The sequence below is a fragment of the Delphinus delphis genome, chromosome 18 (assembly GCF_949987515.2).
Source record: "Delphinus delphis chromosome 18, mDelDel1.2, whole genome shotgun sequence".
Classification (NCBI taxonomy): Eukaryota; Metazoa; Chordata; class Mammalia; order Artiodactyla; family Delphinidae; genus Delphinus; species Delphinus delphis.
In genome coordinates, this window is record NC_082700.1 from 32,448,838 (window position 1) to 32,476,640 (window position 27,803).

Genomic DNA, 27,803 nt, shown 5'->3' on the forward strand with positions numbered 1-27,803 from the left:
GAAGGTACAGCGTGCCGTCACTGAGGACACAGATGCAGAGGAAAAGTCAAATAGCCAACCCCAAAAACTCCAGGATTCCCACACTTTGATTCCTTTCCTGACAAAAATCTACCACAATCCCATCAGCCCTATGCCCAACAACATGGGTTTGAACAAACTCTTTAGGATCTAGATAATGCTTCAGACACTCTAGCAAAGTATGGCTCTAACAAGAGAAGAAAGAAGACACACATAGAAAGAAAAAATAATAATAAGAGGATAGAAATGAAAATAACAATGAAAATCAAAGTGTGACAGATACTAGAGATTGGTGCACTCACATTATTCCAACCCTCTTCTAAGGAAGACCCAGGCAACACAAGGAGCTAATCACACACATGAAGACTGGACCCTATCAGAATCAGAGGTAGTCACATTATCTTCATCATTATTATTAGCAGACTTAAGTAAATGTAACAATCCTCCCTTAAAAAGTACTTTGAAATAAATATACTTTGCACTAAGAGAAAAATGAGGAATTTTTTAATTTTACTATCTCCCATTTTCTCCAATTTAAAAGCAAACAATTGGTTTCTATTTTATTCAGAGACAAACAAACAAGTTTTATTTTTAATTTCATTTGCTAATATCACCCCTGACTAGTACATTTTAATAAATGCAACTTAAATAGCTAATGGAATAAAATGGGTACTTAGAGCAATAGCTTTATGGGAAAATTGATAATCAGCTAGTTCTAAAATATTTTTTTTATTTTTGTTAACTTTAGAAACACCCAGAGAGAAAAGTATTTAGATATTACTAAAGTACTGCTTGATCATTTTAAAGGAAATAGAATTAGCAAAACCAGAAAAGAGAATCTACTTACTTTTTTCCCCCTAAGTTAGCTATCAGGAAAACAATAACTTTACTCTTAACTTAAGCTTGCTACCTGCTAGCTATTTCATACATTTGACTTAACAGGAAGAAGAAACATCCATTAGAGTATAAACACACAACAAAATGGTTTAGTAGGGAATATTAGAATTGAGAACAATTCTTTGAATTGTTCAATTGAGAACAATTCACAAGAAATGAATTTAAATGATGCTAAAATGACCTTTCACTTCTCACTGAAAATTAAACTTTAAAAACTATATCAAGAAATTATAGTGTTTATAGGACATCAAAAAATAATGACACTACTAAGTGTAACAGAAAATATACTTAATTACAACTTAAGCAATTAGTTTCATAAAAGCTAATATAATCAGCCACCTGTATCCTGATAAAAATTCTTCAAGCAATTTCCACAGCTGTCCAGAAAGAGGCTGCTGCTAGCCCCTCCTCTCCACCCTTAATGCCTTAATACTAAATATGGCAAATAAGCCGTCATTAAGAAAGAAATCATCCCCACAAATATTCACAGTAGCATTGTTCACAATAACCAAAAAGTTTAAAACAGCCCACATGCCCACCACCTGACAACTGATAAACGAAATGCCGGATACCATACAGCAGCATCATATATGGCATCAACAACAACCACAACAAAATGAGGCTCCGATACATCCTACAGCATGGATGAACCTTGAAAATACTATGCTAAGTGAAAGAAGGAAGAAAAGACCACATACTCTGTGATTTCACTGATACCAAACATCTGGAATACAAAACTCTATAGAGGGAGAAAGTAGAGTATTGGCTGCCTACAGCTAGAGATAATGAGGGCACCGAGGGGTGACGGCCAGGGCACGAGGGCTTTCTTTTGGGGATGATGAAAATGTACTAAAATTGATTGTGGTGAAAATTGCACCGTTCTGAATATACATAAAAACATGGAATTGTACACTTTAAATGAATAAATTTTATCTCAATAAAACTGTTAAAAAAATCATTTCAAAATTATATCAATTCTCTAGACGAATATATTTTCATTTCTTCAAGTCTTACTGTCTTCTATGGAATAGTAATCTTAATTTATAGTTTTTAATTAATAGTTCTTTTTATCATATTTTATCGTAACTATAAAGTTATTTTTCCATAACTTAGCACCTTCAGTAAAATCAGACTAACTACCCATAATAGAAATGAATAAATTTACCCAAGAATTTTTTTGACTCATGTAGTTTGCCTTCAAGTTCATACAGTAATCAGGATTTTAAAAGACCAGATAGATTTAGTTTAATGTCTGGTAGCCAAAACAAATTTAATATGCCAAATAACCAAGAATTTTAAGGTTGCAATAGTCAAACTTTCCAATTAATGAGTCAATCATGTCATTTACCTAGGCAAAACTTGACTTTGTTCTTAAAGAGCCCTTCTTTATCCTTTCCCTCACAGCTTTCAAACATCAAATGATGTAATAATGTTGTAAAAAAAGTTGGAACCCCAATTTTATCAAGATTTTTTAAACTTTTATTTTGAAGTAATTATAGATTCATTGGAAGTTGCAAAAAAAAAAAAAAAAATACGTACAGGTTGGTCCTGAGTACTCGTCACACAATTCCTCCCATTGGTAACATCCTGCATCATTATAGTACAATACCAAAACCAAGAAGTTGAAATTGGTACAATCCACAGAGCTTTTTCAGATTTTACCAGCTTTACACTCATCTGTGTATGCATGTACAGTTCTATGCAATTTCATCACATGTATAGATTTGTGTAACCATCACCACAATCAAGATACAGAACTGCTTTAATTGCACGACACTCCTTCCTGCTATTTATTTACAGCCACACCCAACACTTTCCCGGACCCCAATCCAAATCTTTGGCAACCAGTAAAGCAGTAAACTGTTCTTAGAGAACTGTTCTCTATAATCTGGTTATTTCAAGAACGTTATATAGGGCTTCCCTGGTGGCGCAGTGGTTGAGAGTCCGCCTGCCGATGCAGGGGACGCGGGTTCGCGCCCCGGTCCAGGAGGATCCCACATGCCGCGGAGCGGCTGGGCCCGTGAGCCATGGCCACTGAGCCTGCGGGTCCGGAGCCTGTGCTCCGCAACGGGAGAGGCCACAACAGTGAGAGGCCCGCGTACGGCAAAAAAAAAAAAAAAAGAAGAATGTTATATAAATGAAACCACACTGGGCAACCTTTTAGGACTGGCATTTTTCAACAGTGTGTAACCTTTTAGGACTGGCATTTTTCAATCTGCATAATTCTCTGAAGATTCACGCAAGTTGCGTTAAGTCAGTAGTTCATTCCTCTTTGATGTGGAATAGTATTATATGTACGGTGTACCACAGTGTAACCATTCACCTGTTGAGGGACACGGGGTTGTTCCCAGTGTGGGGCTACGACAAATAAACCTGTTATAAAAATTTGTGCATGCATTTTTGTGTGAACATAAGTTTTCATTAGCAAGTTTTCATTAAATGCTGGGTTGTATAGTAAAGTATCAATTTTAATATCAACACTGGTAATGTTTCTTTAAAAAATGAAGATCACATTTAATCTCCACTGACTTTATTTTTTTAATTTACCAAAATTACTTTTTAAAGCTAGCATTTACTGAACGTTTCTGCTAATGAACCAAGCAGCGTACTAAGCATTTAAACCTATATCCTATGTAATCCTTGCATCGACAGTGAGCTAGGTACTGAGATTATTGCCATCTTACAACTGCGAAAACTGAAGTATAGAAAAGATTTGGGAACTGATCCAGAGTCACTAAAGCTACGATGTGAAGAGCTGGGACTCAAATTCAAGCCTGCCTGACTCAGAACTCTATTGTTTTCATCATTCCTGTAACATGTGTGTCATTAAATACAAAAAGTATGCATTAGAACCAAAAGGTCTTTACTTAGGGAATAAACTTTACATGGGACTATTACATTTCATAGTGAGATTTTTAAACTAGACATAATTTCTAATAAGCTGCACAAATTACCAAAATTAATCTAATAACCTAATGGTATTTGCACAAACACTGTGCAAGTAAAAGTTACATGAGTACTAGAGGAAAACCCAGATAAAGTAATTGTTCAGCTTTTCTCTACACAGTTTCTTTTAGGCTCACGCTTCATTAGTCCTGTGGTGAACAGCAAATCTGGAGCCAATGAGAAATGAGAAGGAAAGGGAAATGAGGGTAATGGTAAATGGATTAACAGACCCCAGCCCACCGAGGAACTGAAGGAGCAGGGTTGAGGTCAGCGGTGGACACAAAGCCCAGGCCCCCACTCCCAGATGTGGAAGGAGGAGCTCTTTTCCAGAAGCTCCAGGAACTGGACCCACGCAATAGTGACCATACACGTACTCAGATCTTCAAGTCTGCGTACTGTCCCGAGAAACCAGTCACACAGGGTTCCTCACCACCATTCACAAACACTGTCACCAGAAGCAGATTCACAAAACACCGTCTTCAGAAATGTCATAATAAATTATTAATATGACAGTCCCTAACATTTTCTGATTTTTCATCAAATACCATGTTTATTTTTTATTAACTTAACACTAAGATCTGGCTTTTCCATCCCTACCACAATGAGAAACAATTAAATGGCTAAAGAACACAGAGCTTTCAAGTAAAAATTAAAACTATAATATTTTACTATTAAGTGTGAAACAGATTTACTTCATAGCTATTAGCACCTTGGTTTCCAAATTTTATTGCACATTAGAATCACCTGAGGATCTTTCAAAAATCCCAATAGCCAGGTCCCAACCACACCAATTATTCTTTTTTTTAATTTGAAGGTAGGAATCAGTCATTGATAATTCCTTAAAAATACTTAGGTTTGATTAGCAATGATTGTAACAATAGTTCCAGCAATAAAATTCTTGTGTCTTTAAAAAAAAGGGAGAAATTAAATGAATATTAGACATGCAGCTTGGGTATTATAGTGTTTCAAGTCTAAATGTGACTTTTTGGGAGTGCTTAAAAATCTCTGAAAGAAAAAAAAATCTTTGAAAGGATTTTTCTAAGTGTATCTTGGTCTTTTTACTCATGGACACTCTCAACTTTTCAGATATAAAACTAATACAACGAAAAGCCACAATTCACTCAATTGCCTAGACTTCTTAAAAAATTATAAAAATCAACAATTGAGATAACAATTCATGGACTATGATTATATATTTCACAGAGAAATCTAGTAAGTCAACTTCTAGGAACCTAAGGAAATAATTATAGGTGTACATAAATTTGTATCTATAAGATAAATTATGATATGTTAGAATTCTGTATTTATTTAAAATGCTATAAAATATTAAATGGCATGTGGGGTTTCATACTACAGTATTAAATATGAGTCAATCAGGAAACAGTTACAAAAAACAGTATGAATGATAAACATGAAACCTACTTGCAGTTGAACTGAATTGTGCCGAAGACCTTCCACAATAGAAGAAAATCTGTCAATTTTTCTTTCTTCTCCAGATGATGTTAAAGCTTCTAAAACTTCTTCAAGGCTATTGGAAAATTTGAAATTATAAAGTAAATTACAAACAGCAAATAACCCAATACAATAGCTTAATCTGCTAAACTCCAGAGTGACTACTCCTAGGCAACCAATAACATTTTAAAAGTAGCTTACTGATCATATAGCACATATCAAGCATGACCTATGTTACATGTTTTAATTCATTTATTCCTCATAATAACCCTATGATCATGTTTATTTACCAAGCATTTATATAGTACTTACTACACATCAGGCACTATTTAAACCAGTTTACAAATATTAACCATTTTTAATGTATATAATTCTATGAACTCTATAATATGGGATAATTATTTTTATCCCATATTATAGGTTAGGAAACTGAGGAAGAAAAAGGTTAAGCCATTTGTCTAGGGTCTCAGGTCTACTAAATGATAAACCTGTGTAGTGAGCACTATATAAATGCTCTTAACCACTATAACCCTACTCTGTCTTGAGTATAAATAAATGAAGCTCTGGTGCCCAAAAACATATAGTACTAAGGAATTACAGTCAAATATAAAGAATAATGGTTATGCAAGAAGTATACTTGCTACTTCTTTAAAGAATGCTTATGCTAACAGTACCCAGCATACTGTAAAAGCTCACACAGTTTGTGGACGTAGACACTTTAGTCCTAAGAGTTATTTACTCATTTTGATGACCTATCCTGAAGTCAAGAAATAATAAAAATAATATGGAAGTGGAGGAGGAGGAGTAGAAGAGGGAGGAGGAAAAAGAGGAAGAGGATTAAGAAAGAGAAGGTAAAGGAGAAGGACAAGAAGAAAGGAAAGGAGGGAGGAAGGGATAGGGAAGGAAAAGGGAAGAAGAGAAAAGAGAAGAAACAAGAAGTAAGGGAGAGAGGGGGGAAGAGGAAGGAGGGAAGCCAAGGGAGGAGGATGGAGGAGGAGCAGAAAGGAGTTGGGGGAGAACAGGAAGTATCTTATGTGTCGACATTAAACTCACACTTAGGTTTCTGCACCAAAATTAACATGGCCTTTTTAAAATGGGAAAGTGCAGAAGCTGTACGCCTGGCTTTGCAGCTGGGACTGCAGCAGGCACGGCCTCATCCAGGGATACACACTATAGCTACATATGGGGGCAGAGGGCCGGGGCTGAGTGGTGCCTGTTGACTCTCCAACTAAGTCCAAACTGAGCGGCGCAACAGTCATCGGCCCCACAGGACCTCTACATGGACAATTTTTAAATGTGTGCAGGAGGTTTCACTTACAGGGCTCTGCCTACCCTTATAGGAGGGAGGGCCATTTCTGTTTGTTCTTTTGGTTGTTCAGCTTGTATATCTTTATCATTTATAAAAAGTATTTTAAATAAATTTTAAATGCTTTCTTGTAATAAGAACACTAATCTTCCTTAAAAAGAAAAACAGGTTTATTTTTATTTATCTTTTAATATGTATATAATGGTCTTTTAGTTACAGCTCTAGCAATTGTGGATAATGTCTTTAAAGTTAAAACTTTAGTATGTACCTTACTGTCAAGGACCTTGCACCCTCAACCATTACATTATCAATTACACACTTATTATTGAATTAATTCTATCCAATAAATAAATAAGAAACAGAACCAATTTGTATATTTTTCAAAGTCTCCATTTAGAATATTTATTTAGGTTTTGAGTTCAGAACAGTTTAAATATAATGAAGAAATCCACTTTTCATAGAAACATGTTAGCCCATAACTACTATATTGATTAAGAGAAAAAAATTACTACTCAAACATTTCTGTTCAGCCAATATAAATCTAAATCACCTGCTTAAGTATAGTTCATTTTTTTAAAGTAAATTCTAGACTAAAATAGAATAATGAAAACATTATATGACTCAAACTGTATTAAATTATTATGTAATGAGAGAAATAAGTTGAGAAGACTTACATGCTTTCCTCCCCTACAATGCACACTGCAGAAAGGAGTTTAACCACATCCGTCATCATACTGGGCTTCTCAGGATCAATGGCTCTGGCTAACAAAGAAAGACTCCTCTCTTCACTCATAATTCTTTCCAAGCCATACTACAACATTTTGGAAATAAGAGGTTAAATTTTAGTGGTTAGTTGAAAAAATAGTGCCCTGAAGGAAATGTAGTTATTTTTTAAATGTTTATAAGATAATACACGTGTACATGTAGTAAAGCCAGAAAATATAAAGAATGCATAACATCCTAAAAAAATTCATAGAAGTATTCCCTTTACATTAAGAACTATGAGAATCAATCAAATATAGATAACCCCTCAAAGGTAATTTTATAGCAATATGACTGATAATTACTAAGATAGATAAGTGGCCAACTAGAGAAAGAGAGAAGCAGTGAGGAATACTGAGATTCCCAACAGAAACATACAAAATGAACAGACTGATACTGAACCAGACACTGAGGCCGTGAGGAGCTCTACTGGCAAGGAAGGTTGGTAAGAAGTACCACAAATAAATGCACAGATCACTGTCCCAGAGAAATATAATGTGAACCACATGTGCAATGTAAAATTTCAAACAAAAAGTAAAACTGATTTTAATAGAATTATTCTGATATACCCAAAATATTATCATTTTAACATATAATCAATATAGAACATTTATTGATGAGATATTTTTACTTTTTTTTTCTTCCTAAGTATTCAAAATCTAGTGTGTATTGTACACTTACAGCACATCTCAGTTCAGACTAGCCACATTTCAAGGGCTCAGTAGCCACATGTGGCAACCACATTACACAGTGCAGGCCTAGATAGTAACACTTAGTTCATGAACAGGCAAAAGCTGAAGGGTGATTCGGGCTGATACCATGTAGAAACTGCCATAAGAACATGTGTATTCTGATCTGAACGATATTTTGTTATCAGAAAGACAATGCAGTTGTAAACACATTATATAAATGGAATGATTTTGAATGAGGCCAAAGTTTGCTACTGCCAGGATGTCACATTCAATTGGAAGATGGGAGTTATGTTAATGACTTAGTGTTTTGATTTAAGGATGTATACATCTCTTAGGGTCTACTCACAATTTATGGAAGATAAGTATCAAATAACAGAGGATGAATAGAAGCAATAAAACAGTACTATTTATCTACCATACATCCCAGAGGATCCTTTTAAAGAGTGAGAATTTAGTTGATTAGAATTACTACTAAGCACTAAAAAGGAACTTAATCTCAATTACAGACCTACGAACTCAAAATTAGCACTAGGTATTGGTATCAAAGTAAAATCTATAACAAGCTTAAATCCAAATGCTTTGAATGTTATGAATGTTATGAAAACTTATTTATAAGTTTCCTGTCTTGTATATCGCATTTACGTAAAGAAGCTTCACACTGTGGTGAAATATTGCACTTGCTTTAAACCACTATCTAAAGAACACAGGTACAAAGGAGGAAGTACAAACAGAAGGGTCAAGGGCCCCAGGGTATGATTTTTGAAGGGACTTCTCTGTCCTGTTGGTGACAGGGAAATGTTTACAAGGAAACAGCTAAACCAACCAGGAAATGCTCACTTTTGTGGTACTCTGGGCTGTTTCATAATTGGAAACAAAGAAAAGCAGGCATGGGGCCAAAGACTACAATATGCCTCGACAATCATTCCAGGGAATTGTCAGAGTTTTGTAATGTACCACTTAGACCCAATTCAAAAAGTCAATCACCCAATGATTACCAAGTACCAAAGGGCTAGCTCTGTCCTAATAAACCTGAGACTGAGTAAAGCTTGCCTTCAGCACTTCCTCCTTCACTTCCCCCACTCTTGGCTGGCATGAGCCAGCACCTGCCCTTCTGGAATCAGAATCCTGTGGCTCCTCCAGCCATTCAAAGCAACTCATACTGATTTCCTCTAAGGGATACCACCTACCTTCTCTGTCAGGCCCTCTGACCCTAAACCATGTGTCAAGAGTGGAACAGGAGCATTCTCTGATCTCCTAGTTTCGACCAGTGTCCTGTGAACTCAAAGCTGCATCACTGGCAATATTCTCTGACTTCACTAATGGAAAATTGTACGGTGCTCATTTTGAGACTGGAATGAGGCCAGGTTACCACTACTGTATCTAGAATTAAAGACTGAACTGCTGCCTACTTGTATAAAATTAATCATTCAATTATTTAAAAAAACAAAGCAAAACTAAACCCGTTGACTCTGTGAGAGAAATAGTCAACTTACCAGTGCTGGCACTTAAAGTGCATTAAATGAAGGCTATTACAAGGTTAGAGAGATAGTGACCAATTTTGGAAGGTCTGTCTCTCCACTGAATGTCAAGGATCTACTCCAGAGTTTAGGAAAACTCAAAATTTTCTAAACTGAGGACCAGTGGTAGGTTCCCTTTGCATTCTACTTGAGGCCTATTATTACCTCATAGAACTACAGGCCACTGAAGGTGTGTTAGGCAGGGAAAGGTGAATACCCTAAATCCCTGTGTGAGATGCCCTACATGAACATTGGTGCTGAATGACTACCCACGTTGAGTTAATACCAGCAGCAGAGATAACATAGGGAGGGGGCTGGCTTCAGGAAAAAGGCACCCTCGCTGGGGGTACACACCTTAACACAAAAGGTTAACTGGCCAAAAAGAAACCCCTGTTTTGACTACCTCTTAATTTAAAGGTATTTAACTTTTCATCTTAACTTTTATTTTCTTCCTAATAAATACTCAAAATCTTCTTCTATTTAAACACTATTATAAAGTTCAATTTAGTATTATAAAAAAATTCAATTTCATACAATGATATAAGATTCACTCATAATATCAATTATATGATTAATTACTAGTACCAAATAAGGTACTAGTACATACATTTTTTTCTCTTAAAGCCTATATTTTTCATCATTCAATGAACTTTTATAAAGACTGCACAGTAAGGTAGAGGAAAAACCATCAATCAATCCTGGAAAAAATATATTTACCAAAAAATTTCACATATAATTATGTTTAGAATTCAGACATTATAATTCCAAGTATCAGTAACTTTTTATTCATAGCAGCATGACAGTAATAAATGCAAATGGAATATATTCCAGCTCCACATAAACTATAAACAAAATAATCCATTATTTAACAATAAATCACATTATATTAATTAGAATATAAATACATAAAGTTTACTCCCTTTCCAATTCAGTCTTAAACCAAGTAGGAATATTATCTTCTATATACCACTTCACTTTAACCATGACATTCTTAAATTCAAATTATGATCCAAATACCCCGTGCCCCTTTGTTTTGGAAAAATGTTCCTGGGTTTTCGCTGCTCTTAGCCTTCCCATCACCAGTGAAATTTCCAGTTGCTATATTCTTATTTTAGAAGCCCCCCCACTCCACCTGAAAGCAAGTGTTATATACTCAGTGTGAAAAGATGTCTCCCTATGAGCAATTTGATTCCTTTATTCACTCACTCTTAAAACATACTCTACAAAGGTTACATAATATATCTAAAATCGAATTCTCACAAAACAGTGAGTTCAGTACAGAAAGTACTTGTGATTTCTACATCAGATATTTTCCCTGAAAATCGTATCTGATTGGAGGAAGCAGGGAGGTGAAAAATATTTCATTGGTTAAAAATAGAAAACTCCAGAAAATGATGAAAAATCCATAAATAATTCAATTAAAAAATAATTATAAAATATAAATATTTGCTGAATTTAATAAAAAGAAATGTAAATGTCAATAATTTAAGTACAAGTACTTAAATACGAAGTTCTCTAAAAGTTTATTTTAAAAATGAGGATAGGGTTTCCCTGGTGGCGCAGTGGTTGAGAATCTCCCTGCTAATGCAGGGGACACGGGTTCCAGCCCTGGTCTGGGAGGATCCCGCATGCCGCGGATCAACTAGGCCTGTGAGCCACAACTACTGAGCCTGCGCGTCTGGAGCCTGTGCTCCGCAAAAAGAGAGGCCGCGATAGTGAGAGGCCCGCGCACCACGATGAAGAGTGGCCCCTGCTTGCCACAACTGGAGAAAGCCCTCGCACAGAAACGAAGACCCAACACAGCAAAAATAAATTAATTAATTAACTCCTACCCCCAACATCTTCAAAAAATAAATAAATAAGGATAAGGCAAAAATATTAAAAATTAAAATTAATCAGAAATACAGTTTTGCTATAAAACACAAATCATCACCCAACATAGATAAAAGTTCCTCTCCCGCTGTCTAATGAATGAAAACACCTATCATTACTGCACACATCATGAGATAGATATGATTAGATGTTAGAGCTAGAGACATGGCATGGAATAGAGCTAATTTCTGCAATTAACAGTATGAAAAAAAGGAAACACAGTTTGATAAACCCAGCTTCAGTACAGAGCATAAACCATTTCTCTCTTCTAATATATCCTCTTTAAATATTCAAACTGCAGACCTGTCATATTATATTTGGTTTCAATATTACAGTTGGCTCTTGAACATCACAGGGGTTAGGGGCACCAACTCCTCATGCAGTCAAAAATCCGAGTATAATTTCTGACTCCCCCAAGATTTAACTACAAATAGCCTACTCTTGACCAGAAGTCTTACCAATAACCCAGAGTTGATTAACACGTATTTTGTATGTTATATGTATTATATACTATATTCTTACAATAAAGGTAGAGAAAAGGTTATTTTAAAAAAGCAGAAGGAAGAAATAATACACTTACAGTACAAATATGTATTTATTTTTAATAATCCACATATAAGTGAACCAGTGCAGTTCAAACACATATTGTTCAAGGGTCAACTGTACTTGCATTAAGCATCATTGTTCCTCCACCTCTGGGACCTGTTCATATCTGTTCACATTAATTTCATTAAAAATTTAAATCTCTAGACTATAAAAATGAAGTCTTTCCAACTTAATTCTTTGGTAATAAGTATTACTGCAGACCACATTTAATAATCGTTTATGATTTCAAAGCTGATTCATGCTATACTTCTGAAAATTAAAAGAGAAGACGGAAGGGAGAAAGAGAAGGGAAAAAAAAGAGGACAGATAAGGATGTAGAGAGGTAGGGAGGAAGGACAGGAGGAAAAGAAAATTAATCTGCGCATGAAGGGTTAAGCACCAGAAGAGGATCTATTCATCCCCAAGTTTCTCCTGTTGAGAGAGTTGATTTGACAGAAAACTAGAAATCAATACTTCAATATTTTTTCCATTGTATACTGAAGAGCTTATCAAAGCAATGCATCACTTTAGTGCAAATTCTATATTACATAACTCTTCTTTCATAAGAATTTCTGTAAGAACTGATAAAGAACAACTACAATTACCTATGTACATACCTGGGTGTTCATCAAGGCCTTTAGACACTGTATGACTTTGTGCTGATTCTTCTTTATCATTTTTTCTTGTCTGCATAAAAGATATCAATGTTGGAATCATCACTGGACATGCAAATGTAGCTTAATTAGAAATAATGATTAGCAATACTTACATTTTGCCACTAATCAGCTTTTCCAAAATGTCCAGTAATAATCCAAGCCCCTCATGTCCAAAGCTCTCCACCCAACTGAAAAACAGAAGAAAGGGTAGTCATATATTAAGTCAGTATTCTAGTTTGGAATATCACGATAACGCTATATACTCACAAATATTTTGCACTTGTTATATTCTAGTCATAAATACAATAAAAGAATAACACTATGTGTAAAATCATTCATGATTCATAATCTTTGTGAAAAAAGGAGCGATGATGTGATAAGCCAGTGATGTGCTGAACCCAGCTTGCACTTGGCTTGTGAGAGCTGAGTGTGCCCAGCTCTTCCATGCCCCATGTCCATTGACATCATGTTAGTAGCTTAAAACCTGCCATGTTGGAAGTATTGACACTACAGAAATCAGCAAATGCTGCCAATCAGAGTATCCCCTCACCCAGAGCTGGCTGTTAAACATTTAACAGCACACCACTGGATAAGCCTCACTCTGGACTATTCCAAAGAGCAGAAATTGGGCAAGGGAGCAATATTTAAAGAGAAAAGATTCCGGTCTACATAAAGAAAAAGATTACTGGAAAAATTAGTCAAAATATTGTAAAAGCATGTTCTAGGAGAATTTTCCAAACCACTAAAATACATCTTTATAAATGTTAACAATTTATTAAATTTCAACGTTCAGTTGCACTTTTAAAAACAGCTTTATCATTATTTTTATTTATTATTTATTTATATTTTTTTGCGGTACACGGGCCTCTCGCTGTTGTGGCCTCTCCCGTTGCAGAGCACAGGCTCCAGACGCGCAGGCTCAGCGGCCATGGCTCACAGGCCCAGCCGCTCCGCGGCATGTGGGATCTTCCCGGACCGGGGCACAAACCCGTGTCTCCTGCATTGGCAGGTGGACTCTCAACCACTGTGCCACCAGGGAAGCCCTATCATTATTTTTAAATAAATATTTTCATCTTGACCCAACCACCTCTATTCCATTAAACCCATTAATATAATCAAAGTATGTATGCAATTAGGATAGCAGTGCCAATAGTCAACAGCTCACCTTGATTATAGGAAAACCACCTTAGGACAAATCAGTGTTGATTTGGAAAGCCTAGCACAATAAATAAAATAATGTTAACAAAAAGTCTTCCAAAAAGTAGAGGAAAGAAAAAGATATAATATGCTATATATGTGTATTTCTTTGTATATATGTGCTTGTATACATATTTGTTTGTATGTATGATTTTATGTGTGTTTGTGTGTCTGTGTGTAGCCTTTGAAAAATGGAATATTAATAACAAACTTTCATCCAATAATCAAAAGCAGGATGTTATATAAAGAATAAAAAATTTAAGTCACATACCAGCTTATAATGCCATTTTCTTACTTAAGACACAATATTAATTCCTTAGAAAATAAGAGTAAACACCAAATGTAATATATTTGCATGAAAAATAAAAATATTATTTTAAAAATTCCAGGGACTTCCCTGGTGGTCCAGTGGTTAAGACTCGGCACTTCCACTGCAGGGAGCGCAGGTTTGATCCCTGGTTGTGGAACTAAGAACCCACATTTTTGGCATGGTGTGGCCAAAAATTAAAAAAAAAAAAATTCCCTCTTCTTCACTTGTACACTTCTGTGAACATGGCTTAATCACCTACAAATAGTCAGAGTTTCTGATTTTAACCACCCCCCCACAAAGAAAAGAATTTGCCATTTAGATTGGCAGACTCATCTCAGACTATTTTACTCATCTCTTCTCTATGAAAACCACAGAATAACTAATTCAAGAATGCACTTAAACAGGAAAGATACTCCATGTAAAAGAAAAGACTGAAGATCACTATTATAGCTAAGGTGAAGAAAAAAGTTCAATATAAGTTGGTGTTTTCAAACCAGGATGCTACTTCAAAAGTTAAGAGTTTACTCTCCACTATCAGCATCGCACAGATTACTTGTAGGCATTTCAAATCTTGCTTTCATATTTCATGTAAACGCCTACAGCATCCCACTTAACTCTTTGCCTTGTTGACATCCAATTCTGTATTTATTCTTATTTCACTTGCAACAGGGAAGCTTGAAATCAAACATGCAAGGAGTAATTTGAACGTTTTGCTTGGGCTGGAACTGAGATGTGTGGACCGACTGTTCATCAGACCCTCCTGTCTTAGTACCTCACAGTAAGACTTCAGTATTTTGTTTGAAGTGTTTCTCAACAATCTCTATATTCAAAAGTATATCCATTAAGATATCGTAAAGCTAATATAAATGGTTTAGGATTCTTCATACTGCTATCACCTTCAATCATCATACAGAATAAAGTTACTATTCCTAAAACTGCCTTATAACAAAATACACAAAGTATTTTAAAATTATGTTAATGTAACAAAAAGATTTTCTTGCACATGATATGCTCATGTTGGAGCCCACTATAAAATTCAGGAAGCATATCAATCCAGGTAAATCAAGTCTGAGTAATAAATAATAGAACACAGCTATTTTGAAGATTTATCACCCTATTATAACAACTATTTAACTACACAATACTGGGATCCACAGAATTTCTCAAATCAACTATTTCTGGACCCACTAAATAACTCTCTTCTACAATGCAGAACATGAGTCATTAAAGTAAAACTTATGTCCACTCATGCATATTACATATGAACTAATTCTCTATAAAAGAAACTTACTAAGGTTGAATGTAAAGAAGCATTATACCCAGTTACTTTACACTACAACCTTTTAACTCACGGTGGGAATTAATTTCTTGACAATGATAATATCAGAGAGATTGGCAACAGCCTTCTGAAAGCCAGACTATACTTTACATCATAAAACATATCAATAACAAGGAAAGTCAGACAGGGTGCAGGGAAAGGAAGATAAGATGCTTGATAACAAAAGAAACACTAATATGTAAACATAAAAAGAAAGCTGATGAAAATACTTAGTGAAAAGGTAATATTATAATACAAACTAAATGTGCATAAAAAGTTTCCATGTTTTTCTTAAAAATTTGCAAGGCCAACATATTCTTGTATTAACAAGTTATCATTCACAAACCCATTCTCTCAAAACCCTTGCCCTCACCCCTATTATTTTTAGCAATGTTATTTTTAAGAATAGGAGCAAATATCATTTCCTATCTCTTCTGGAAAAGATGTTCAAGATAAAAAAGTGATATTGAGTAGACAGGTCTGCAGTGCTGACAGAGGTTTATTAAAATCGATAGCTTTCTACAGAAGTGAAAAATTTCTCATCATCAATGTAAGAAGCAACCTGGAAAAAAATTATCAACTGATCTATAAATGATCAATATTCAGGAAACAAAATCTATGCTATTTATTCTGTGCCTGACAGCATAGTGCTATAGGGCATTATGTGGTTTAACTAAAACACCTGCATTCATGGATGAATAAGCACTGGGCAAATGTTTTTTTATTTGTGAATAGAAATGACAGAGATTAGTATGACGTGTAATGGAAAAAAAAAACGCTTTAAAACATCTGAAAGTAATGTGCTAAGTACTAATTTAACACAAAATCTACCTCTTAAAATTCCATAACGGGAGAAGGTGAGATTTCCACTATTGAGAAACAACGGAAATGAGCTACAGCTGCTCACTGGAGAACTGAAAGATCGAGATACAGAGCTCAATGATATGGGTGCAGTACATCAGACACAACTTCTTTCACAGGAAGAGGATCGGCAGAAAGCGTTGACTTTGGAAGAATGTTGCAGCAAATTAGAAGGAAACTTTATGTCTTGATTCCATCAAGGACGAATCTGAGAAATGAAAACTGACAACAACTCTCTCGGACACCTTAACCAGACAGCAGCTACTATTAGAAGCCCTCTTTTTGAAGAGAGAGGGATGCCTACCGTCCCCATTCCTCAGAGAGGGTGATCACAGAGAGGACATTCAGATGTTAATCCTGTGGTTTGTGAGCAACTTGTATTTTCTAGAGATTTCACAATGGAACTATCCATTAAAAAACTACTGCTAGGGTGGACCTTCAAAATGGTGGAGAAGTAAGACGTGGAGACCACCTTCCTCCCCACAAGTACATGAAAAATACATCTATGTGTGGAACAACTCCTACAGAACACCTACAGAACGCTGGCAAAGGACCTCAAACGTCCCAAAGGGTAAGAAAATCCCCACGTAATAGGAACATACATATCAATAATTACCTTAAATGAAAATGGAGTAAATGTCCCAACCAAAAGATATAGATAGACTGGCTGAATGAATGCAAAAACAAGACCCATATATATGCTGTCTACAAGAGACCCACTTCAGACCTAGGGACACATACAGACTGAAAGTAAGAGGATGGAAAAAGATATTCCATGAAATGGCAATCAAAAGAAAGCTGGAGTAGCAATTCTCATCAGACAAAATAGACTTTAAAATAAACATTATTACAAGAGACAAAGAAGGACACTACATAATGATCAAGGGATCAATCCAAGGAGATATAACAATTGTAAATATTTATGTACCCAACATAGGAGCACCTCAATACATAATGCAAATGCTGACAGCCAAAAAGGGGAAATTGACAGTAACACAATAATAGTAGGGGACTTTAACACCCCATTTCACCAACGGACACATCATCGAAAATGAAAATAGATAAGGAAACACAACCTTTAAAAGACACATTCAACAAGATGGACTTAACTGATATTTATAGGACATTCCACCCAAAAACAACAGAATACACTTTCTTCTCAAGTGCTCATGGAATATTCTCCAGGACAGATCATATCTTCGGTCACAGATCAAGCCTTGGTAAATTTAAGAAAATTGAAATCCTATCAAGTGTCTTTTCCCACCACAACTCTATAAGACTAGATATCAATTACAGGGGAAAAAAACTGTAAAAAACATAAACACATGGAGGGTAAACAATACAGTACTAAATAACCAAGAGATCACTGAAGAAATCAAAGAGAACATTAAAAAATACCTAGAAACAAATAAACAACCTAACCTTACACCTAAAGCAATTAGAGAAAGAAGAAACAAAAAACCCCAAAGTTAGCAGAAGGAAAGAACTCATAAAGATCAGATCAGAAATAAATGGAAAAGAAATGAAGAGCACAATAGCAAAGATCAATAAAACTAAAAGCTGGTTCTTTGAGAAGAAAAACAAAATTGATAAACCACTAGCCAGACTCATCAAGAAAAAAAGGGAGAAGACTCAAGTCAATAGAATTAGAAATGAAAAGAGAGAAGTAACAACTGACACTACATAAATACAAAGGATCATGAGAGATTACTACAAGCAACTCTATGCCAATAGAATCGACAACCTGGAAGAAATGGACAAATTCTTAGAAAGGCACAACCTTCCAAAACTGAACTAGGAAGAAATGGAAAATATGGACAGACCAATCACAAGTAATGAAATTGAAACTGTGATTAAAAATTTTCCAACAGGGCTTTGCTGGTGGCGCACTGGGTGAGAAGCCACCTGTCAATGCAGGGGAAACAGGTTCAATCCCTGGTCCAGGAAGATCCCACATGCCACGTGTGGCATAACTACTAAGCCTATGCTCTAGAGCCCGTCAGCCACAACTACTGAGCCAACGCACCTAGAACCCGTGCCCCACAGCAAGAGAAGCCACCGCAACAAGAAGCCTGCAGGCGGCATGAAAGACCCAAAACAGCCAAAAATAAATAAATTGATTTTTAAAAAAAATCTTCCAAAAAACAAAAGCCCAGGACCAGATGCCTTTACAGGCGAATTCTATCAAACTTTTAGAGAAGAGCTAACAGCTATCCTACTCAAACTCTTCCAAAATATAGCAGAGGGAGGAACACTCCCATAATCATTCTACGAGGCGACCATCACCCAGATACCAAAACCAAACAAAGATGTCACAAAAAAGGAAAACTACAAACCAATATCACTGCTGAACATAGATGCAAAAATCCTCAACAAAATACTAGCAAACAGAATCCAACAGCACATTAAAAAGATCATACACCATGACCAAGTGGGGTTTATCACATGGATGAGAGGATTCTACAATATACGCAAATCTATCCATGTGATACACCATATTAACAAACTGAAGGATAAAAACCATACAATAATCTCAATAGATGCAGAAAAAGCTCTTGACGAAATTCAACACCTATTTATGATAAAAACTCTCCAGAAAGTAGGCATAAAGGGAACTTACTTCAACATAATAAAGGCCATATATGGCAAACCCACAGCCAACATCGTTCTCAATGGTGAAAAACTGAAATCATTTTCTCTAACATCAGGAACAAGACAAGGATGCCCACTCTCACCACTATTATTCAACATAGTTTTGGAAGTTTTAGCCACAGCAATCAGAGAAGAAAAAGAAATAAAAGGAATCCAAATCGGAAAAGAAGAACTAAAACTGTCACTGTTTGCAGATGACATGATACCGTACATAGAGAATCCTAAAGATGCTACCAGGAAACTACTACAGCTAATCAATGAATCTGGTAAAGTAGCAGGATAAAAAATTAATGCACAGAAATCTCTTGCATTCCTATATACTAATGAGGAAAAAAATCTGAAAAGAAATTAAGGAAACACTGCCATTTACCATTGCAACAAAAAGAAAAAATACCAAGGAATAAACCTACCTAAGGAGAAAAAAGACCTGTATGCAGAAAACTATAAGACACTGATGAATGAAACCAAACACAATACAAACAGATGGAGAGATATACCATATTCTTGGATTGGAAGAATCAACATTGTGAAAATGACTATACTACCCAAAGCAATCTACAGATTCAATGCAATCCCTATCAAACTACCACTAGCATTTTTCACAGAACTAGAACAAAAACTTTCACAATTTGTATGGAAACACAAAAGACCCCGAATAGCCAAAGCAATCTTGAGAAAGAAAAACAGAGCTGAAGGAATCAGGCTCCCTGAATTCAGATTATACTACAAAGCTACAGTAATCAAGACAGTATGGTACTGGCACAAAAACAGAAATATAGATCAATGGAACAGGATAGAAAGCCCAGACATAAACCCATGCATATATGGTCACCTTATCTTTGACAAAGGAGGCAGCAAAGTACAACGCAGAAAAGACAGCGCCTTTAATAAGTGGTGCTGGGAAAACTGGACAGCTACATATAAAAGAATAAAATTAGAACATTTTGTAACACCATACACAGAAATAAACTCAAAATGGATTAAAGACCTAAATGTAAGGCCAGACACTGTCAAACTCTTTAGAGAAAAAGCTAGGAGGAACACTCTTTGACATAAATCACAGCAAGATCCTTTTTGACCCACCTCGTAGAGAAATGGAAATAAAAACAAAAGTAAACAAATGGGACCTAATGAAACTTAAAAGCTTTTGCACAGCCAAAGAAACCATAAACAAGACGAAAAGACAACCCTCAGAATGGGAGAAAATATTTGCAAAAGAAGCAACTGACAAAGGATTAATCTCCAAAATATACAAGCAGCTCATGCAGCTCAATATCAAAAAAGCAAACAACCCAATCCAAAAATGGGCAGAAGATCTAAATAAACATTTCTCCAAAAAAGATATACAGATTGCCAACAAACACGTGAAAGAATGCTCAATATCACTAATCATTAGAGAAATGCAAATCAAAACTACAATGAAGTATCACCTCACACCAGTAAAAATGGCCATCATAAAAAAATCTACAAACAATAAATGCTGGAGAGGGTGTGGAGAAAAGGGAACCTTCTTGCACTGTTGTTGTGAATGTAAATTGATATAGCCACTATGGAGAACAGTATGGAGGTTCCTTAATTAACTAAAAATAGAACTACCATATGACCCACCAATCCCACTACTGGGCATATACCCTGAGAAAACCATAATTCAAAAAGACACATGCACGCCAATGTTCATGGCAGCACTATTTACAATAGCCAGGACATGGAAGCAACTTAAGTGTCTATCAACAGACGAATGGATAAAGAAGATGTGGCACATATATACAATGGAATATTACTCAGCCATAAAAAGAAATTAAATTGAGTTATTTGTAGTGAGGTGGAGGGACCTAGAGCCTGTCATACAGAGTGAAGTAAGTCAGAAAGAGAAAATCAAATACAACATTCTAACACACATATATGGAATCTAAAAAAAAAAAAAATTGTTCTGACGAACCTAGGGGCAGGACAGGAATAAAGATGCAGACATAGAGGATGGACATGAGGACACGGGGAGGGGGAAGGGTAAGCTGGGACAAAGTGAGAGAGCAGCACTGACATATATACACTACCAAATGTAAAATAGATAGCTAGTGGGAAGCACCTGCATCTCACAAGGAGATCAGCTTGGTGCTTTGTGACCCCCTAGAAAAGTGGGCTAGGGAGGTTGGGAGGGAGATGCAAGAGGGAGCGGGGATATATGGGGATATGGGGATATATGTATATGTATAGCTGATTCACTTTGTTATACAGCAGAAACTAACACACCAGTGTAAAGTAATTATACTCCAATAAAGATGTTTAAAAAAAAAAGTTCTATAACTGGAAATACCAAACCCTTCTCTTTTAATTGCTTCAAGAAAAACTAAGTGTATTACCATTTAGCACTTCCTAGTAGGGGTCTCGATGTAGGAGAAAAAAAGAGGTGAAAAGGTGACAGAAGAAATAAAAAGAGGGAGAGGGGCAACTGGTCTCTAGGATTAAATGTTCAAACCACCTTCAAATGTTCAAAGAAGCTTAGGATTGGAAATTGTTATTGCTTCCAGAGACAGAGGACGAAATCAAAAGTGCAGAGTGGTTTACAGTGTAATTTTGGGTTTATGAAGCAAATACAGTCACCTCATAAAGCAGAAATGGTAATCAGGTCTCAAATTTACTTCCTGGCCAAAGGAACAAATCACCATCTATATGTTTCCCATAGACTAAAGTTAAAGTTATTACCTCTCTTCCCAAGTGTGCTCTAAGGAAGAGAAAGACAAATGCATCATGGATTGTCAGAGTTGGAATAAACCTACCAGATCATAAGGGCAACCTCACCTGTTACATACACCTGCAGGACAGGGACTATTTCTTATTTGTCTTTAAATCCCAGCACCTAGCACATATTAAGCACCAAAATAGTTTTGGAATGAAAGTGAAACTCCTTCCACTTTTATATACAGTTGACCCTTGAACAACACAGGGCTTAAAGCCACTGACCCTCCATTTAGTCAAAAATCGGTGTATAACTTATAGTAAGCCCTCCACATCTGTATCTGCAGTACCTCCATATCCACGGTTCAGCATCCTCAGATTCAACCAACCTCAGATTGTGTAGTATAGTAGTATCTACAATTGAAAGAAATCTGCTTATAAGTGGACCCATGTAGTTCAAACCTATGTTGTTCAAGGGTCAACTGTATAAGGAAAGGGACACAGAGAGAAGTTAAGGTCGCTTAGAAATAGCACTAAGTCTGCCGATGCATGCCCTGGCTCATGACCTTAACTTTATATATTTAGAAAAAGGCACCAAGTGATGACGCATTCCACGCAACATCACTGACACTGTTTCAATCTTCATGCCAGAAACATCAATTCTGATTCTAGAACTGGTACTTATACATACTTAACCAAGAAGGATAAATCTGAGTCCCTGTCCTACATCACACTTTAGGACTTGACTGACTGCTGCTCAAAGGATGATGTTTCACCACTACTAAAACAAATGCTCATTAACTAAGTCAGTCAGCCTTTAGTAGGGGCGCACTGTGTGCTCGATACTGCACTAGGGATGAGAAATACAAAGCTGAATAAAACATGTTCTCTGTCCTTGAAAAAATTCACAGACTACTGGTTGAAACAAATGTCGAGCAAAATTATTTCCATAATGTAAGACATGCTATAATCATGGTGCTAAGGGAACAGAAAGAAGGTGCAGCACCTACCTCTCCTGGGAACAAAGCAGCTGATGTCTGCCCTCAGTCTTGATGGATAAGTCACAGAAAGAAAGAGAAGTCGCTAAGCCAGAGGGAATACATGCAAAAACATTAAATATGAAAGGCATGGCCTGTGCTAAGCACAAGTGGCTGTATCTGAGATAAAAAACCAAACAGGTAGGAAGGAGCTTGTGAAAAACCTATATACAGTCAGCACTCCATATCCATGGGATCAACAAATTGCAGATCAAAAACATTTGAAAAAAAGACAATTCCAAAAAGTTCAAAAGGCAAAAGTTGAACTTGCTACACACCAGCAACTATTTACATAGCATTTCTGTTGTATTTACAACTATTTGCCTAGCCTTTACATTATTAGGTATTATAAGTAATCTAGAGATGATTTAAAGTATACAGGAGAATGTACATAGGTTATATGCAAATACTATACTATTTTATGTAAGGAACTTGCGCATCCTCAGATTTTGGTACTGATCCCCCACAGATACCAAGGGATGACTGAACAATGCCATGGGCAATAAGAAGCCACTACAGGGTTAGGCATACGTGGTAGACAGAGTAATCCCACCCCTACCCCTCAAAGATGGCCACGTCTCAACATCAGAACCTATGAATACCCTACATAGCAAAGGGGGAATTAAAAACGGAATTAAGGTTGCTACCAGATGATTTTAAAATAGGGAGATTACTCTAGATTATCCAGATGGACCAAATCTAATTACGTAATTCAGTAAAGCTGAGACCCTTTCCCAGGTGGGTTAGAGAGATGAAATGGAAGAAAGGAGATTCAAAGCATGAGATGGACTCAACCTGCCTTTACAGGCTTTAAAGATGGAGGAAGGGGAATATGAACCAAGGAATGTGGGTGGAATCTAAAAAGCTGAGACAACCCTAAACTGACAGCTAGCAAGGAAACAGGATGCCAGTCTCACGAATGCAGGGAATTGAATTCTGCTAATAACCCAAATGATCAAGCAAACAGGGTTGAGTCTCCTCATTCTTGAACACACAACATGTCTCCATTTATTAAGACCTTCTTTGATTTCCTTCACCATGATTTTGTAGTTTTCAGCATAAAAGTCCTATACACAATTTGTTTAGACTTACACCAGAGTATTTTGTTTGTTTGTTTGTTTTGGAGCAGTGGTAAATAGTGTTGTTTTCCAAAAGTCATTGCTAGAATATAGAAATACAATTGACCGTTTTGTTCAGGTAAAAAACATAATATAAATTTACCCTCTGAATATTTAAGTGTTCAGTACAGTACTGTCAACTGCATTCCCACTGTTGTACAACAGAGCTCTAAAACGTTTCCTCTTGTGAAACACAATTGATTTTTGTTTATCCTGAATCCTGAAATCTTGCTGAACTCAGTGATTAGTTCTAGTTCAAAAAGTTCTTTGAACTTTTCTGTGTAAACAACTATGTCACCTGTAAATACGGACAGTTTTATTTCTTCCTTTCTGATTCATGTGTTTTATTTCATTGTGGCCTCATTGCTCTGGCGAGAACTTCTAGCACTGTGTTAAGAGTGTTAAGAGGGAAAGTCCCTGCTTTGTTCCCAGTCAGAGGGGAAAAGCATTCAGTATTTCACCACTATATACCATAGTAGCTACAGGATTTTTGTAGGTTCATGTTATCAAGTTAAAGTACCTCTCTGTATTAGTTTCCTAGGGTTGCTATAACAAAGTATCACACAGTGGGTGACTTAAAACAACAAACTTATTCTCATAGCTCTGGAGTCTGGAAGCTCAAAATTAAATTGTCAGCAGAATCAGGCTCCCACTGAGGCTATGGATAGAATCTTTCTTTGCCTCCTCTTAGCTTCTGGTGGTAGCTGTTAATCTAGGATTCCCATACCTCTGTCATCACGTTGTGTGCTCCCGATGTCTCTTTTCTTCTTATAAGGACACCTGTTATATCAGATTAAGAGTCCATTCTACTCCCTATGATCCCATCTTAATTAATCTGCAATAAAGTCACATTTCTAAGGTGCAAGTTAGGACTTAAACATATCTTTCTGGGGAACACAATCCAATCCATAACATCTATTCTTATTTTTATGACAGTTTTTATCATGAAATAGGGGTTAAGTTTTATCAAATGCTTTGTCTGCATCAATTGATATGATCAGGCGACTGTTCTTCTCTAGCCTTGTCCATATAGTATATTACAATAAGTTTTTTTGTCTATATTCATGATGGACATTGCTCTGTAAAGGTGGAGGTTTCAGGTTTGTTTTTGTTTTGTCTTGTTATTGTTTTTGTCTGGTTTTGCTATCTGTACAAGCTTCATAAATTGCAAACTGTTCCCTGCTCTTGTATTTTCTGGAAGAGACTGTGTAGAATTGATATTATTTTTCTTCAAATATTTGGTAAAATTCTCTAGTGAAATCATCTGTACTTGATCTTTCAAGGAGTTTCAAATTACTAATTCAATTTCCTTAATAGAGGACTATTCAAATTTTCTATCTCATATTGGGAATGTTGTAGTACTTTATGCTTTTCAAAGAATTGGTCTTTTTCATCTAAGTTGTCAATTTTGTGTGTTTACAGTTGTTTGTAGCATTTCCTTATTACCCTCTTGATGTAGGGTCTATAGTGATATTCTCTGTTTCATTCCTGATATTGGTAACTTGTGTCTTCTCTTTTTTTCCTCATCAATATTAACAAAGGCTTGTCAATTTTATTAATCTCTCCAAAGAGCCAGCTCCTTGTTTCACTGATTTACTCTATTGTTGTTCTGGTTTCAATTTAATTGATTTCTGCTGTTTACTATTTCCCTCCTTCTGCTTGCTTTGGGCTTACTTTCTTTTCTTTTTTTTTAAGATTCTTTTTTTTTGGCGGCACCACACAGCTTGCGGGATCGTAGTTCCCTGACCAGGGATTGAACCCAAGGCCTTGGCAGTGAGAGCACGGAGTCCTAACCACTGGACCGCCAGGGAATTCCCTATTTTTTTTAGATTCTTAAGGTGATAACTGAAATTACTAATGTGAGCCTTTTCCTCTTTTCTAATGTATGTGTTTAGTGCTATAGTACTGCTTTAGATGTGTCCCACAAATTTTGAAATGTGGTATTCTCATTTTCATTATGCTTGGTATATTTTTTGTTTCTTTCGAGACTTCTTCTTTGACCCAAGGACTAGATAGAAGTGTGTTGTTTACTTTCCAAATGTTCAGAAGTCTTCCTGTTATCTTTCTGTTAGTGATTTCTAGTTTGAGTCCATTTTGGTGAGAGAACACATTTAGTATGATTTCAATTCTTTTAAATTCGATGAGGTTTGCTCTGTAGCCCAGGATATGGTCTGTCTCGGTATATGTTCTGTGGTAATAAGAAAAGAATGTGTATTCTTTTATCATTGGATGGATTCTTCTATAAATATATGCTTTTGCTTGATGGTGGTGTTGAATTTTTTATACCCTTTTTGATTTTCTGTCCACATGTTGTATCAATTGTTGACTTAGTTGTTAAGTCTCCATATCTAATTGTGGATTTATCTATTTTTCCTTTCAGTTCTATTATTTCTTGTTTCATGTGTTTTGCATATCTGTGATTTGACACATACACATTTAGGATTGAGCTTTTGGTGGTTTGACTCTTATTATATAGAATCAATCTCTTTTACTTCTTTACTCTGAGGTCTAAATTATATTAAAAATAGCCACAACTGCTTTCTTTTGATTAACATTTGTATATATGTCTATTATGCTTTTACTTTCCATTTGCCTATATCAATATATTTGAAGTAAATTTCTAATAGAAAATATATAACTAGTGATATTTTTAATCCAGTCTGCAAATCTCCTTTAATTAGCATATAACCATTTACACCTAATGTAATTATTAATATGTTAAGGTTTCAGTCAACCTTTTTTTTTTTTGGTTTTTGTTTGTTCACTTTATCTTCTTTTTCCTGACTTCCCATGGTTTACTTCAACATGTTTTAGAATTCCATTTTGATTTACCTAATGTGTTTTTCATGTATATCTCTTTGTATGGCCTATTCAGTGTTTGTTCTAGATATTATGTCATAATATGTCACAGTTTATTGGTGTCACCATTTCACAAGTTTGAGTGAATTATAGAAATTTTGCCTCCTGTTACGGACTGAAAAGTATTCCTCAAAATTCATATGTCGAAACCCAAACCCACAATGTGACTATATTTGTAGATACGGCCTTTAAAGTGTTAATTAAGGTTAACTGAGGTCATAAGAGTAGGGCCCTGATCCAGTATGACGAGTGTCCTTACAAGAGTAGGAGACACCAGGGATGCAGAGAAAAGGCCAAGTGTGGACACAGTAAGACAGTGGCCGTCTACACGTCTAGGAAAGAGGCCTCAGAAGAAACCAACCCTGCTGGCACCTTGATCTTAAGGTTTCAAGCCTCCAGAACTGTGAGAAAATAAATTTCTGTTGTTTAAGTCATCCAGTCTGTAGTATATTGTTATGACAGCTCTCCCTTTACTCTTCCCATTTATAGAATCATTGTTTTTTAAGTATTTCTTCTACATGGATTCAGAACTACATCAGACAGCATTATAAATTTTGCTTCCACCATCAAACATAATTTACAGAAATCATGAGAAAGAAAGTATATTGTATATACCCTTATCTTTACTTACAGTGTTCTTTTTTTCTTCCTAATATTCCAAGGTTCCTTCTTTTATCTTTTCCTCTGTTTAGAAAATGTTCTTTAGTCATTCTTTTAGGTTAAGTTTACCGGCTACAAATTCTCTTGGTTTTCTTTCATCTAAGTATGTCTTGATTTACCCTTCATTCCTGAAGGATATTTTCACAGTATGTAAGAGTCTGAGCTGACTGTTCTTTTTTTTCTTCATTTGAAAACTTTTAATGAGGCTTTTGGCCTCCATAGTTTGATGAGAAATCCAATGTCATTCAAATTGCTTTTTCACATAACTAAAGTGTCATTTCTTGCTGCTTGCAAGATTTTTCTCTCTAAAAAATCTTAGCTTTCAGAAGTTTTACTATGATTTGTCTTAGCGTGAATTTCTTTGGGTTTATCCTGTTTGTGGTTCATTCAAGTTTCTTGAATCTGTAGGTTG

The 27,803-nt window shown here is 35.8% G+C and overlaps 1 protein-coding gene across 4 annotated transcripts in view; it reads right to left on the reverse strand.

Moving 5' to 3' along the window:
* Positions 1–27,803, reverse strand: part of DIAPH3 (diaphanous related formin 3) — a 546,819-nt gene that overhangs the window by 375,401 nt on the left and 143,615 nt on the right. For all 4 annotated transcript variants that reach the window (XM_059996017.1, XM_059996016.1, XM_059996015.1 and 1 more), the window contains 4 exons: positions 12,817–12,891; positions 12,665–12,734; positions 7,294–7,430; positions 5,284–5,389 (listed from right to left, as the gene is read on the reverse strand). In XM_059996017.1, coding sequence (XP_059852000.1) covers positions 5,284–5,389; positions 7,294–7,430; positions 12,665–12,734; positions 12,817–12,891 — 388 coding nt within the window. The remainder of the gene's footprint in view (positions 1–5,283; positions 5,390–7,293; positions 7,431–12,664; positions 12,735–12,816; positions 12,892–27,803) is intronic.